Source organism: Zootoca vivipara, chromosome 17 (genome assembly GCF_963506605.1).
Source record: "Zootoca vivipara chromosome 17, rZooViv1.1, whole genome shotgun sequence".
In the NCBI taxonomy this organism is placed as follows: domain Eukaryota; kingdom Metazoa; phylum Chordata; class Lepidosauria; order Squamata; family Lacertidae; genus Zootoca; species Zootoca vivipara.
In genome coordinates, this window is record NC_083292.1 from 31,162,030 (window position 1) to 31,178,255 (window position 16,226).

The 16,226-nt window shown below is 48.7% G+C and overlaps 1 protein-coding gene across 1 annotated transcript; it reads right to left on the bottom strand.

The window, feature by feature from the left end:
* Nucleotides 1-135: 135 nt before the first annotated feature.
* On the bottom strand, nt 136-13,696 carry LOC118076237 (transforming growth factor beta-2 proprotein). The gene is made up of 7 exons (XM_035098864.2): nt 13,345-13,696; nt 11,986-12,149; nt 11,348-11,480; nt 10,425-10,535; nt 10,154-10,319; nt 2,120-2,273; nt 136-987 (listed from the first exon to the last, which is right to left on the bottom strand). Exons 1-7 carry the CDS (start codon nt 13,694-13,696, stop codon nt 829-831), a joined length of 1,239 nt encoding a protein of 412 aa, XP_034954755.1. The 3' UTR covers nt 136-828.
* Nucleotides 13,697-16,226: the final 2,530 nt, after the last annotated feature.

Here is a 16,226-nt window from a genome sequence, read left to right on the forward strand (position 1 = left end):
ATGCCTCTTTCCTGATCAAGAGATCCTTTGTCTGTCAACCTGCCTTTCTGCATGCCTCTCTGCCCTCTGTTTGCACTCCTTACCACTGAGCCAAGCCTTCAGCAGGCGCTTGGTTTTGAGTGTGTGTGTGTGTGTGTGTGTGGCTAGCATCCAAAGACTTGGGTGATTTCCTCCCAAGAAAACTGAAGACTAGCTTTGGTAGATCCCAGGTTAGATGGATCTCAGGCTTGACCCGAGCCAAGTGGATCATCCAAAAGTTTGCATGAGGCCTGCACACTTGAAATGTGTAAAAGAATCCTAAAGGGGAGAGTGCTTCTGAGCATGCACCGAGAGCCAATCTTATACCACCAAGTAACCACCCTCAGGGAGACTAGGACGCTAGATATCCGGACCAGCTTCAATCACAGAGTATATTTTTCTTTTGGAAAAATTAAGTGCTGAGTTTGCATGGAGAGGAATTAGCTCAAGGACACCCACGGGAGAGAGACCCCCTTTCAAAGTATCTGGGAGAAAAGCAAGGGCAAGGCACTTATCTGTGAACCGAACTGATTTGTGAACTGAACTGGGAAAGAGAGAAGAGTCTTTGGCTGATGAGTGGAGCCACAGAAGGAGGAGGTGACTCTTCCCTGGGAGCTGGGGCATAAGAAAAATGCTGGAGCCCTGTACTGGCGGCGTGGGTGGGGGTAGAATAATGTCAGGTTGAGAATCCTTTTCCCAGTAGCCTTGAGACAGACAGACTGATAGGGATGAGAAGGGATGTCCCTTTACTCCAGTTAGCCCAGTTCCCACCATCCATGAAACCGGTTCCTGTCCCCCTCAAACAGACACTCAGCGGCAGCGGCAGGATTTCACAACCATGTTGCTGAGTTGCTGTACTTTGGGCAAGCGGCCAACATAGTAGAGGATAGTCAAGGGTTCCAGTTCATGGGGGACACAGCATGGGGCAGCCGAGGCCTCGGGGTTCAGCTTGTTGTACAAGGGGAGCACCTGCGCGATATTGGGATTGAAGAGAGAAGCCGTTAAGTTACATGCCTTCTTCTCTAGTTCTGCCCCTAACCCAGAACCACCCAGAGGTCTCCTTTTTAAAGGTGACATGGTTTCTTCCTTGCTGCCCAGATGCCTTGAACTCCTGTCTAGTGATTGGATTGGGGCAAACTGGATTCAGTTTACATTTAAAGGCGAATCTACAAAATTCACACTTCTTTTGAAAAACAACATGCCAACCAAAACTCAGGGCAGTTCCCCAGCCAAGTAATGTGTACATTGGCGGGGGAGTGTGCATTTTTTTAAAAAAGCATATATTACTAAAACTAACATACAGGAATGCATTATATTTTAGGAGGAAAGAGCATACAAACTTGTGTGTTTTCAGAGAAATTCAAACTGAATAGCAGGTGAATTTTCGTGAGGGTTTCTTTTGCAAAAAAAGAATTTGCAAACTGATGTGGAAAATGTGGGGAACTGAACGTAGGTTTGGGGAAATGAAATGGCCCTCCAAGTGTTGTTGGACTCCAACTCCCATCAGTCCCATTCAGCAGGGCCAATTGTCAGAGAGGGTGATGGAAAAACTCATCAGCATCTTAGTGCAAATTTCTCCTAATAAACACATTTTTGTGTGCTATTTTGTATGCAATTGATTAGTGTGCAAATTTTGCAAACAATTTCCTCTAATATAACTCATTTTTGCATGTTATTTTCACTAATATATTCATTTTGTAGGCATTTTTGTAAACATCACAAACAATCACAAAATTAGGAGAAGCGCAGTTCTCATCTTTTCCAGAAAGTACGAATTTGATAAATGAGGCAACCGAAATCGAATTTTCCCCATGTCACTATCTACAGGTTCCCCACCCCTTATCTAGCACATGACATTATATAGGGCCACCATGTGTTATAGCTCTCTGTCGAACAGTGAACTTACTCTGAGTAAAAATTAGTTGACTATCACCCATTGAATTAATAACAAGTATTCTTTCTCCCTCTCCATGAGGTTCTATGTTGGCACAAAGGGTGGTGGAATTAGAAATCCCAGGGATAGGATAGAATTGGGGTTGGCTGCAGGCTGGGGGTTCAGGGAGGGACACCCACCACCTGCCCGCTTGTGTGCCCCTCTCACCATGTTGTACTGCGTGTCCATGCTCCATACGTAGCGGCAGCTCCCTGCGCAGAAATTTGCCTTGTAGCCTTTGGGCTGGTGGATCCACTTCCACTTCAGATCCTTGCGGAAATCAATGTACAGGGTGCGCAAGCAACAGCCCTGGTCTGTATTCCTGGAGCAAGATGGGGAATTGGGGGGGGGGGGTAAGTGCGAGTGGAGAGAAGGAATCATAAGGATGGGGTCCACACACCAAGTAAACCAGGAGTGGGGGGGGGCACCTCCCTGTCTGGCCCTCATAACTCCCTCCAACCCACACCCCTCCCTGGCCCATCTTCACACCCCAAATATTTTTGCCTAGCTAGAATGTGTCTGTGACAGGCTGCCCACAGGGTTGTGTGTTGAGTCCCCTGATCTTTACACATGATTGTACAGCTATCCATTCCAGCAACAAAATCATCAAGTTTGCTGACAACACCACTGTGGTGGGGCTCATTTCTGGGGGGGATGAGTCCGCCTATTGGGACGAGGTGGAGCGGCTATGTGTTTGCCATGGAGAGAATAATCTGGTCCTTAATATTGCCAAGACCAAGGAACTGGTGGTGGACTACAGGAAGAAAAGGGCGGACATTCAGCCCCTGTATATCGGCGGGGACCGGGTGGAGAGGGTGGCTGTATTTAAGTTCTTGGGTGTTACCATAGAGCAGGGAATAACCTGGAGCGCTAATACCACTGGTCTGGTAAAGAAGGCCCAGCAGAGAATTTATTTCCTCAGACTTTTAAAAAAGAACAAGCTGAGTGAGAGACTGCTGGTGTCCTTCTACCGAGGCTCCATAGACAGTATTATTACATACTGTATCTGTGCTTGGTTTTCCAGCTGCACAGTCATGGATAGGAAAGTGCTCCAGAAGGTCATAACCACAGCCCAAAAGATTATCAGTCATCCCCTCCCATCTCTGGAAGAACTATACAGTTCCCGTTGCCTCAAAAAAGCAAATAATATTTTGCTAGATCCATCTCATCCTGGATATACGGTAGTCTTTTTGCACCATTGCCTTAGGGCAAGAGATACAGAACAATTAAATCAAGAACAAATGGATTTAAAACAGTTTTTATCCAAGAGCTATAGCCATCTTAAATGCTGTAACTAAATAATAGGATCTTGGGGAGTTGTAATGTGTGTGTATGTGTGGCTGTAACTGTGTTTTTGTTTCTTTGGGATGACATTCAATTTCGTTGTACTACCGTGTTTCCCCTTTTTTAAGACGTAGTCATTAAGTAAGCCATGGCAGCATTTTTAAGCATTTGCGAAAGATAAGACATACCCCGAAAATAAGACATACCTCCATGCCCTGTATGAAAACTAACACCTTCCTTATGGCCACTACTGGGAGTAAGATGTCGCTGAATTAGACTGAGATCCTATTTAAGTGACTAGATTTTGGATTTTAAAAGCGAGACCGCCAAGCGCCCCAGCCAGCCAGCGGGACCCAGCCAGCCAGCGGGGCCTGGGAAGCGGCTGCTGTTGTAGTGGTGAGCTCGCGGAGCGCCCAGCCGAGGAGATCTGCCGCCCCACCGGCTGGAACCGACTGCTGCAGAGCGGAGCGCTCCGCAGCGCCGAGCGCTCAGAGCGCCCAGCAGCACCGGGCGGAGCGCTGGAGCCAGCGGCCTCGCCTCCGCCCGGCCGAGGAGACCTGCTGCCTCGCCGTCCGGAGCGGCTGCTGCAGAGCGGAGCGCTCCGCAGCGCCGCCGCAGAGTGCTCAGAGTGCCCAGCAGCACCGGGTGGAGCGCCGGAGCCAGCGGCTTCGCCTCCGCCCGGCTGAGGAGACCTGCTGCCCCGCCGTCTGGAATGGCTGCTGCACAGCGGAGCGCTCCGCAGCGCCGCCGCAGAGCGCTCAGAGTGCCCAGCAGCACCGGGCGGAGCGCCGGAGCCAGCGGCTTCGCCTCCGCCCGGCCGAGGAGACCTGCTGTCCTGCCGCCCAGAACGGTTGCTGCAGAGCGCTCAGAGCGCCCAGCAGCACCGGGCGGAGCGGCGGAGCCAGCAGCCTTGCCTCCATCCGGCCGAGGAGACCTGCCGCCCCGCCGCCCGGAACGGCTGCTGCAGAGCGGAGCGCTCCGCAGTGCCGCCGCCGCGCGCTTAGAGCGCCCAGCAGCACCGGGCGGAGCGCCGGAGCAAGCGGCCGGCCGGCCGGCCGCCAGGAACCAGCTGCTGGAGCGCGCAGAGCGCTCAGCAGCTCAGAGCACCCAGCAGCGCCGGAGCCAGCAGCCTCGCCTCTGCCCGGCCAAGGAGGCTTGCCGTCCTGCTGCCCAGAACCAGCTGCTGGAGCGCGCAGAGCGCTCAGCAGCTCAGAGCACCCAGCAGCGCCGGAGCCAGCAGCCTCGCCTCTGCCCGGCCAAGGAGGCTTGCCGTCCCGCTGCCCAGAACCAGCTGCTGGAGCGCGCGGAGCGCTCAGCAGCTCGGAGCACCCAGCAGAGCCCTCGCCCCTTTCTTCTGCTGTCTGGCCTGTCTTTAAAGGGGCGCAGCGGAGAAAATGCCTTTAAAGGGTGATCGGAGGGGGATGCGGTGGGAAGATGGGAAGATGGGGGCTTTCTATTTCATTATTTAATAGGGTTGCCATATTTTGCAAAAGCAAAAAAGAGGACGCATTTGGCAACTCCTGCTTTTAATTATGGATCGCTATGCCTGTGATAAAGAGGACGTGTCCTCGAAAAAATATGAGACATGGCAACCCTATTTATATCTATATTTGCTCCATTGGTTAGAGCATGGTGCTGATGATTCTTCATTGCAGAGGGTTGGACTAGATGATCCTTGGGGTCCCTTCCAACTCTTCGATTCTATGATCATCTGGAGGGACACAGGTTTTCCCATCACCGATGGAGAAGACCTGTGAACCTGAAGACCTGAGAATATAGTACTGTACAGCTGGAAGGGGTCCCCCAAGGGCCATCCAGTCAAACCCCCTGCAATTATGCAGAAATCACAGCTAAAATAATCCCCATCAGATGGCAGTCACAGCTGGAGAAGCCTTGGCCATCCAAACCTGGGTTTTAAAACCTCCCATGTAGGAGAGTCCAAGCTCAATAGCACCTCAGAGCACTGAAATCTTTGTGCAAACATTGTATTGTTCTAATACATACAACAGCCTTGTCAGGTAGGACAGAGCTCAGCAGCGCTGCGCGTAGCACACAGCAGCACCCCGAGCCAGCGGCCTGGCCCAGCCGAGGAGACCATAAGACACCCCACCAAAAATAAGCCACCCTGTGTTTTTTTAACGAAAAAAAGTTATAAGACGGTGTCTTAAAAAAGGGGAAACACGGTATGTACAATGACAATAAAGTATCTATCTATCATCTATCTATCTATCTATCTATCTATCTATCTATCTATCTATCATCTATCTATCTATCTACCGTGTTTCTCCGAAAATAAGACACTGTTATATTTATTTTTCCTTTAAAAAACCCCACTATGGCTTATTTTCAGGGGGTGTCTTATTTTTTCCCCTCCTCCTCCTCCTGCCGCAGCCCACATTGCTACTGCGCCTATCACTATGTCTTATTTTCGGGGTATGGCTTATATTCCTTGAATGCTTAAAAATCCTGCTACGTCTTATTTTAAGGCTACATCTTATTTTTGGAGAAACAGGGTATCTATCTAAAAACCGCCCTTGCAGAACAATGAAGTGTTCAACCTCAGTGGGTTGAGGACGATGACAACCCTCCCTCAGGCTGTCTTGATAGGAGAACCTTATCCCTTGTCCCCCTTTGGGCTCCTCCAGACAATCCTTTTTATGTATTGTACACAAGCTGTACCCTGCCACGCGTTGCAGTGGCCCCTCCCCCCACCCTTCGGTTGGCATATCCCTGTGACTGTTTTGTTCCCCCTTCCCGTACCCCTCCTCCTCCCCCCACCCCTCGGTTCATCCCTCGGCCTCGGCCTTTGTGGGAACACGATCTCCGGTACGGGCGAGGGCTTTACAGCGGCCTGTTCCATGGACAGTCCAAGACTGGCCTGGTCGCTTGGGGTGGGTGTGGTCTATGGGGTGGGTTGTGTGTCGGGATCGATTGGGAGTGGGCGGGATTGTGGAAGCATTTTTGTCGTGTGTGAGTTAGATGTCCACTGGAGGGCACAATTTTTTTTTACAAAAATCCAGGTTTTTTACCTGTCCCATGTGAGTTCTATCCAATGTAAGTGTATGGAAACACTCCTGTAGGGGAATGTGAGGTTGTGGCCAAATTTGAGAACGATCAGGTAAACGGTTTCGGAGAACATTGTGCTTTAACAAACATGGACCTTCTACATTTATATATATAGAGAGAGAGAGATTCATTCTAATTCCCTCGTACAAACCACACACAGCAGTTATAGGTATTATATCTGGTCTTTATTGGCTTTGTTCTGATTTGTTTACAGGACAGTTACATGACAATGACCATTTGTCCCGCATTCATCCTGATCTCTTTGCGGGGTGCTTACAGGTCTTGTGGGGTGCTTACTGAATGCCTTCAGTCATTCACTCCACACTTTTCAATGCAGTTTCCATCACTTTCCAAACCAAAAAAAGTAGGACTTTGGGCTAAGGTTCACAGGGGTGCCTTTGTTGTGTGCTGGAAAGAAGCCCTGCTTCTTAATTCTGAGGATAGAGTTGTATCTACTCAGTTATAGAGGGCACTCTGCATGTGCTCAGAGGTGCTTTTCTGTTGTTAGAAATGTGGGGTAGAAAATTTAAAAACATATGAATGTTTACTCCGTGGATTTTATGCAGTTCAGTCTTAACACAGAGCAGACTTAATAATAATAATAATAATAATAATAATAATAATAATAATAATAATGTTATTATCATTTATTATTTATACCCCACCCATCTGGCTGGGTTTCCCCAGCCACTCTGGGCAGCTTCCAACGGAATATTAAAATACAATAATCTATTAAACATTAAAAAGCTTCCCTAAACAGGGCTACCTTCAGGGCTGTCTTCTAAAAGTCTGGTAGTTGTTTTTCTCTTTGACATCTGGTGAGAGGGCATTCCACAGGGCGGGTGCCACTACCGAGAAGGCCCTCTGCCTGGTTCCCTGTAACTTGGCTTCTCGCAGCAAGGGAACCGCCAGAAGGCCCTCGGCACTGGACCTCAGTGTCCGAGCAGAACGATAGGGGTGGAGACGCTCCTTCAGGTATACTGGACTGAGGGTGTTTAAAATCAAGGATCATTACTAAATTGTCAATTTCAAAGGGTCTACTCTGAGTTATGGATGGGGGAGAATTTAAAGGCAAACTTACATTTTTCAAAGCAATTTGCAAGCCATAGGACTCTGAATTTGTATTCTTAATTTGTATTATTTGCACCCTGCCCACCTGACTGGGCTGCCCCAGCCACTCTGGGCTGCAAAAGATTCCTGCACTGTAGGGGGTTGGACTAGATGTCCCCCATGGGCCCTTCCAACTCTTTGTTGATTCTATGATTCTATGAAACAGAGCCATCCTTTGAAAGTTACACTTCTCCAACTTTTGCAATGCCAAATAATGTGTAAAGAAATGTAGTTAAAGTGTGCATATGTTGTTGTTGTTGTTGTTTAGTCGTTTAGTCGTGTCCGACTCTTCGTGACCCCATGGACCATAGCACGCCAGGCACTCCTGTCTTCCACTGCCTCCCGCAGTTTGGTCAAACTCATGTTCGTAGCTTCGAGAACACTGTCCAACCATCTTGTCCTCTGTCGTCCCCTTCTCCTAGTGCCCTCAATCTTTCCCAACATCAGGGTCTTTTCCAAGGATTCTTCTCTTCTCATGAGGTGGCCAAAGTATTGGAGCCTCAGCTTCACGATCTGTCCTTCCAGGGAGCACTCAGGGCTGATTTCCTTAAGAATGGATAGGTTTGATCTTCTTGCAGTCCATGGGACTCTCAAGAGTCTCCTCCAGCACCATAATTCAAAAGCATCAATTCTTCGGCGATCAGCCTTCTTTATGGTCCAGCTCTCACTTCCATACATCACTACTGGGAAAACCATAGCTTTAACTATACGGACCTTTGTTGGCAAGGTGATGTCTCTGCTTTTTAAGATGCTGTCTAGGTTTGTCATTGCTTTTCTCCCAAGAAGCAGGCGTCTTTTAATTTCGTGACTGCTGTCACCATCTGCAGTGATCAAGGAGCCCAAGAAAGTAAAATCTCTCACTGCCTCCATTTCTTCCCCTTCTATTTGCCAGGAGGTGATGGGACCAGTGGCCATGATCTTGTTTTCTTTGATGTTGAGCTTCAGACCATATTTTGCGCAAGTGTGCATATAAATGCATATAATAGTCAATGCAACATACAAAAAGGCATTATATTAGGGACATTGCTTTGCAAAAATGTGTATATTAGGCAAAGCTTCTTACAAGAAAAAAAATGCATGAACTGAACTGGTATGGAATTGTGAGAGAACCAAACTTAAAATTGGAAAAATGAGAAGCTGAGAGGAAGTGAAACTGATAGATGTGCCCATTTCCTACTCCAAGTACAACTTAGTTGGAGGCAAACCCATGTCTGGTGTTTAATGAAGAGGCATACCGTAGAAACAGGTGAAAGGGGGTGTTGTTAGATTTCATTTTATGTATGTATATAAATATATTTTAAATTTTATTTTCTCTTTGGTTGCCTAGATGGGTGTTTGCTAAAGGAGGGAAGGGCCACAAGGAGATCAAGAGTAACCACTAAAGGGTTTTTTTCCCCTGCCACTGAGTCACTTCAGGAAGACATACAGTCTCTGTGTTCACAGCTGGGATCATTCTGTCTACCAGAAAATGGGGACTGACAGGAGATGGGGGTGATCACTCTGCTCAGTTTCTCAAATCCAGATGATCCCTTAAAAAGCACTGGGTGGGCTGTTCTACCCAGTATGATCACTCTCATTGAAGAGTGAAGATAGGCTGCATAAGGAAAAACCAACAAAATGTAAAAGGGTATATGTACTGTCCACCATTGATCAATCACTAGGGTCATTCAACCAATACCTCCCCCCCTTCCCCAGCAGTCTGTGGAACTCCTTGAAACAAGGGTCACTTTCCAGAGGGCCAGTTTATTGAGCATTCCATCCTGATTTGTTTGCACAAAGTTTGTGGGGAAGAATTCTCTTTATTGAGCATTCATTCTGATTTGTTTGCAAGGAAGCTAGGCAACATTGCACCAAGCATACGTGAGTTCTGCCCTTTCCAAGCACACTTTCCCATCATTTCCCGCATAGTAGAAAGTTGAATTGGTGGTGAGGGAGGCGGGTTTGTTATGAAAGAGCTCTAGGTTGGCTTTAATTGCACAGCCAGAATGTGCTGGTACGTGACTGATTGGCACCTGAACATAGCAGCAGGCTGGAAACTCTCAAGGTATTAGGATGAGACAGAATCATAGGATTGTGGAGTTGGAAGGGATCCCCAAGGGTTATCTAGTCCAACCCCCTGCGATGCAGGAATCACAGCTAATCATCATTGAGATGGTGATGAGGAACAAGTTGCCCATCCAGGGAGGAGAGCAGTTTAGGATGGTTTGCAGAAGCAATGCAGAGACTTGAGATGAGGTTCTGCATTTTAACGCTTCCTAATTTGCACTTCCTGAAACAATATGTGAACCAAAACACAGTTATCCTTCAAAATTGGAACATCTCTGAATTTCATGGTGCAATTCTCCAGCCAGACAATATGCTGTATACAAAAAAAAAAATGCATCTACCAGGGAAAGTGTGCATTAAACTGTATATATTCGTGAACATAATATGCAAAAATACCTTGTGTTATGGGGAAAATGCTTTGCAAAAAAATGAGTCTATATGTATATTGGGAGAAATCCATGCTGTATTGATAATGGATCTCCAAGAGGATTAAAAAATAAACAAATCACAAATTGATGTGAAAACGTGGAGAGCTCCACTTAAGATTGGGAAAATGAGAAAATGAAATCGTCCGCGGTTCGTTGAGACCAGTGGCACTTCTGGTCTCTCAAACCACAACACACACACACACACACTGTTAAGATGTTTAAGGGCCCAACACAATGTTGGTATCTCTGAACAGCTTTGCTTCCTCACCTGGCACAGCTGGGAGTGTTGGCTGACCTCCGACGCCGTCCCTTGGGTGGGGACTCCAACCGGTGGGGGGGCAACAGAGTGAGGATCAGGTGCGGAGCTTTGCCACTGAGATCTGGGGGCCTTGCACGCCCTTTCCAGGCTTCTTTGATAAGATCGTCATCCAGGCCTGTGTGTGTATAGGAAGTAGCTCCATGACTCACAAATCCAGGGGTGGAGAGAGGGTGATGCTGAAATCCCCACCCCACCCCTGTGTCCCTTCCTATGTCCATACCTGCAAACCGAGCCTCCAGCTCCTCACTATGGTTGGGGTTAATCGTGTTTCCAGCAGGGACGTAAGTGCAGCAGGGGCAATGCACTCCCAACTTGAAGCCCAGGTTTCTCTCTGGGGAAGATGCAGAGAGAAGGAGAATTAAAATGGAGAATTTGGATCTCGCCGCCATAAAGCGCAGAAGCAAATTATGTTAACCCTGCTAGTTCTGTGTGCCTTTTAACAGCAGTATGTAGAAATTGAGTGATTTATGCTTTCCCCCATCCCTTCATTTTGATTCCAGGAAACGTTTTCTCTGTGCCTGGCTGATGTTAAAAGGCACAGGTCCAAGGCCAGCACCCACCCACCCCATGTGAGATGGTAATCCTATATGCCAGAGACAATGGGCTGGTGCCCATTGGGACTGGTAGGCCAAAAAGCCGAGAACCCAACAGTAGGTGGCGCCAGAGTCAATGATCGGCAGGGCCAACTCATTGTCCCATCTTCCCCCTCCCTGCTGAGCTCCACAAAGGGCAACACTGAGGCTAAGGAGGAGGAAGGCTTGGGTAGGAGTGGAGAAATGGCGGCAGTTGACCACTAACCATAGCTGCCAAGTTTTCCCTTTTCTCGCGAGGAAGCCTATTCAGCATAAGGGAAAATCCCTTAAAATAAGGGATAACTTGGCAGCTATGCCACTAACAGATGTTGGGAATGGGGGCAGGATGGGAAAATGCCAGGCAGATGGCAACCTTCCCCCTCCCTCAAAAATAAATAAATTGAGGGTTGTATACAAGTAAGACCTATTGAGAATAATGGCCCTAAGTTCATTCATTTCAGTGGGGTCTGCTCTGTGTGGGACTAAGGTTAGCTACAAATCTGAATACTTCCCAAGTGAAGAAACTTCCCTCCATACAAATAAATAGGTTTAGGAAGAGAGGAGCTCTCACCTCTTTTATCCAGCCACTGGCTGATGGTGTCTGTGACATCAAAGGACACCCACTCAGCCCTATCAGTCGGGTGAAGCGTTCGGCTTTCCACGTAACGCTGGGTTGGTCCTGAAGGCTCTCTTGCCCGTACCACCTGGGGAGGTTTTTAATTTTGTTTTATTAAAATGTTACACCCTGATTCTTCATACGGTCCCCAAGGCGGCTTATAAAATTTAAAACCAGAGGAAGCAACCATTTCGTTGGCATTTTATGGAGAAACGACCAGATTTGTGCTTCTCGAACCAATACACAAATTGTAACACACTCATCCTTTGAAATTTGCACATGTTTGAATTTTGCAGTGTAGTTTTCCATCCAACCAAAAGTGTGGAGGGGGGGAATGAATATTTTAGGGAGAATGCAAATGCATACATCAGTGAAAAAAACCCTAACATACAAAAATGACTTCTATTACGAGTAGTTGCAATTAAAAATGTGTGCACTAGTCAAAACTGAATACGAAAATGGTGTCTATTAGAGAGGTATCACAAATTTGCGGTAGAAATGTGAAGAACTGTACTGAACGCTGGGAAAATGGGAACCAAAAGAAGCTGTCAACAATGGATTTGTCCCTCTCTCAGGCACTTTGGGGCTCTGACCTGATACAACTCCACGCGTTGCTCCACCACATGCGCTCGGGGGTTTGGGACCCTGTAGATGCGCAGCTCGGCCTGAACGAGGCTGCTGAGGTTGCGCTCAGCGCCCGAGACGTCAAAACGCAGAAGGCGAAAGAAGGGGCTGGCTTGGGTGCTAGCAATGGAGTCTGCGGAGAGGGAGGAGAACAAAGAAGTTGACAGTATCACCAGAGGAAGAAGGTAAGAAAATGACCACTGCTCTTTTAACCTATTTTCATAGACTCATAGAACTGCAAAGTAGGATAGGATCCCAAGTCCAACCCCCTGCAATGCAGGAACTGCAATGAAAGAATCCCTCGCAGACAGTGGCAGACCTACACTTTGGGGGCCCTGCAGCTTGAACTGTCATGGGGTCCTCCTTCACAACCAGCAATGACGTCTGAGTAACCACTTCTGCCTTCTTCAATGGGGTTGTTCCACGACAGGTCACAACACCTTTACAACATCTGTACCACTGACCATCAAACTTTGGGGTTATTGAAATGTATGCACAAAAAACATAATCAATTTGAGTCATGCCACTCAAATTGAGTCTACTAGTTCTTTTTGTTCTCCAACATATTTCTTATCAATAAAAAATTTGGGGTGGCGCTAGCAAATGTTTATTCTGAAAGTGTGGCCCAGAGGGAAAACATTTTTGAACCACTGGATTAAATGTCGGCAAACAACCCTCTGCGTGATCTGAGCTCCCTCACTGTTTTATGATAACTCTGCACGAGACAATGGCCTAATGTGACTGAACGGTTATATGAAACCATTGATAGTCCATCAGCCACAGCCCATTCATACAAACAAATGCAGTCATTAAGTAGAGAATAGGCACCTGTGGGTGGGTCCCCAGCATTTTTCCTCCTTGCCTTCCAATAACCTCTAAGAGTCCTGTGGGGAGGAAGGCCGTGGTTCAGCGGGAGAGCATCTGCTCTGCATACAGAAGGTCCCAGGTTCAATCTCCGGCATCCCCAGGCAGGGCTGCGAACGTCCCCTGCCTGAAACCTTGGAGAGCCACTGCCAGTCAGTGCAGACAGCACTGAGCTAGATGAACCAAAGTTCTGACTCAGTAGAAAAAGACAGCTTTCCTACATTCCTGCAATTGCACCGAGGGCCGAGGGCATAATAAGAGGAGTAGCTTCTGGTAAACTGCCTCTGGACATGGAGGCTCCATTTAGGTATCATGACTCACCCTCCCCGATAGACCTCTCCCCAGTCTTGGTTGCTCTTGCCATCCTAATGGATTCATCCTCCCCACACTCTGAGCTTTGACCCAGGGCCATTTTGCCCGCTCCAAGGCTCAGCCATCTCCCACCCCTTTTTCACGGCCCTTACTGTCAGCGTGCCCGGCGGGCAGCATGTCCACCCGCCGCACTTCCTTGGCGTAGTACTCCTCTTCCTCGCTGCTGCTGCTGCTGCTTCGCCCGCCGCAGGCCGCCCGCTCCCGCGTCAGCTCCCGCGTGCTGTTGTACAGCAGCATCACCTCGGGGGGCGGTTGTTCGGGCACCCCTTCCTCTTCCTCGGGAGGTGTTGCCAGCTGCAACTTACTGAGGATTTGGCCTCGCACGGCCTGGACCCTCCGTGCCCGGGCTACCTCCAAGTCCAAGGTCTGGCAGGTAGAGAGTGCCATGGCTGTGCCACTGGGGCCCGTCACCAATGGCATAGCCAGAAGCACCAGGAAAAGCATGTTTGGGGGGGTGCCAGGTTCCACAAAAGCGAAAATAATGGGGGGCGACAAACGGCTGCTTTAGGCTGGCAACCCAGCCCGTCTCAAGTCTGCCAGTTCTTCTGGACAACGCAGAGAGCCAGCCGCCTGTCCCGGTGGGGTCGGTCGCAGCCTGATGATGAAACAGTAAGTCTTGGTCCTCTCCCCGAAGGGGGCTGGGGAGCTTCTGAAGTTCTTCCGACAAGCCCACAAAGACTTGGGAAGTCTTGCAGGAGCCCAAGGGCTGTAGTCACATGCAGCGGGCGAACCAGGCCACCTCCTCTAAGCCGTCGTCGTATTTGTGCACCGCCATCTCCATCTCTCTCGCCTCTGCTGGGCTAGAAGCAGCTGAAAACAGCCAGGAGTTGCTCAGTGCTCTCTCCCTCCATCGCCTCAGGAAACTGGGAGAGCCACTCAGAGACAAGCTGTCTCCCACCCTCCAACACCCCCCTCCAATCCTTCCCACACATCCTCCACCCCCTTCCTGCCACATGCTTTCGCTCCACAGAGCCAGCATTGATCGAGAAGGGCCCCGGAGCCTCGCAAAGAGGTCTGGACCATGCACCCTGCCCAGACGCACCTCTTCCCGGCCTCTCCCGCTGCATCTTAAGCCTCCCTGGTGTTGAGGTGGCTCCTTTTCGCGTGCCACTAGGCCAAAGTTTCAAATCACCTTTTTCTTCTGCTTTGAGTCAGGAGCTCCAGCTGTTTGGGGCAATGGGGAAATTGCTGGGCAATTATTTGGCAGGGGGAGAGGAACCCCACACAAAATATATATAGATTAAAAACCTACCTATCCAAGTCCAACCAGTTTAAAGTGGCTTGGATATTGATCCCACTTTATCTAGGCACACACTCCGCACATATGCACTCCATGAAAGAGCAGTTTCCTACTGAAAGGGAGTGACGTAAGAGAGTGAGAAAGGGTTCTGGTAGCAAACATACCTTACGAATGAATTTTTGACTTTTTCACTCACCTACAAAACACAGACACCTCTCTTTTCTCTGAGAGCCCAGCTCCAGGCATTCTTTTTATTGTGCATTCATGATGATTTGTGCTCACGATGGTATCGGGGCAGTTAGACACAATTCTAAAACGCTTTGCACCTGCAAAAGTTTGGGGGCAGGCATTTGTTTATTTATCGTAGTACTGAAATATAAGCATTTATATATACAGTTCAAGAAGGATACTGACAAGCTGGAACGTGTCCAGAGGAGGGCAACCAAAATGGTCAAAGGCCTGGAAACGATGCCTTATGAGGAACGGCTTAGGGAGCTGGGTATGTTTAGCCTGGAGAAGAGAAGGTTAAGGGGTGATATGATAGCCATGTTCAAATATATAAAAGGATGTCATATAGAAGAGGGAGAAAGGTTGTTTTCTGCTGCTCCAGAGAAGTGGGCACGGAGCAATGGATTCAAGCTACAAGAAAGAAGATTCCACCTAAACATTAGGAAGAACTTCCTGACAGTAAGAGCTGTTCGGCAGTGGAATTTGCTGCCAAGGAGTGTAGTGGAGTCTCCTTCTTTGGAGGTCTTTAAGCGGAGGCTTGAGAGCCATCTGCCAGGAATGCTTTGAAGGTGTTTCCTGCTTGGCAAGGGGTTGGACTGGATGGCCCTTGTGGTCTCTTACAACTCTATGATTCTATGATCAGCAGCATTTTTTTAAAAAAAAGCCATTCAGAGAACAAAACTCATCTTAAACCTTAACCTAAACGCCAATACTACCTTAAAATGCCTGCTGGGATAAGAAAGTATTTGCCATGTGCCTGAAGTTCAGCAAGTAGGGGGCCTGTCTAATCTCAATCGGGAGGGAGGTCCACAGGACTGGGATCAATACATTGAACGTCCAGTTTCTACCAGTTACAAGCTGTACCTCTGAGCCAACAGCTGCAGAGATGGGAAAACTCCAGTTGTGGTCAGCCTCCAGCTCTCATCAGTCCCACCCAGCATGGCCAATGGGCAGCAGTGGAGGCTGGTCCTTTTGGGGAGGTGTGGCACTGCCCTACCATGCTCTGCCTGCCTTCAGTCATTCTTCCCCTGCCTACCTCCCTTACTTGACAAGTCGAGCGTGTGGCACTGGCTGTCAGCCTCCTCCTTAGTCTCAGTGTTGATGGGGACAACACCAGACTTAGCTGGCTCTGCCCATCATTGACTCTCGCTCCACCAGTCTCTTGCCCTGGCGCCACTTACTGTCAGCATTCCTGCCTTCCACCCTACCACTCCTAGGGAGTGCCAACCTCCACTGACTGGAGGATGTTCCCTGGCCATGTAGGCCAGGCACCCCCAAACATTGGCCCTCCAGATGTTATGGACTACAATTCCCATCTTCCCCGATGTTAGGGCAAAATTCTGGGTGCGAGAATGCTTAGCCACCCAGCTCATCAGGCAAGGGCCTGTGGTCGTTGCGGAGTATAAAAGGAAGGAGTCCAGCCACGATCCAGAGCAAACAGCAAGGTTTATTACTGCGCAGCAGGTTCAATGCCAGACTGAACACCGTGAACAGGGCTGCAAGAAC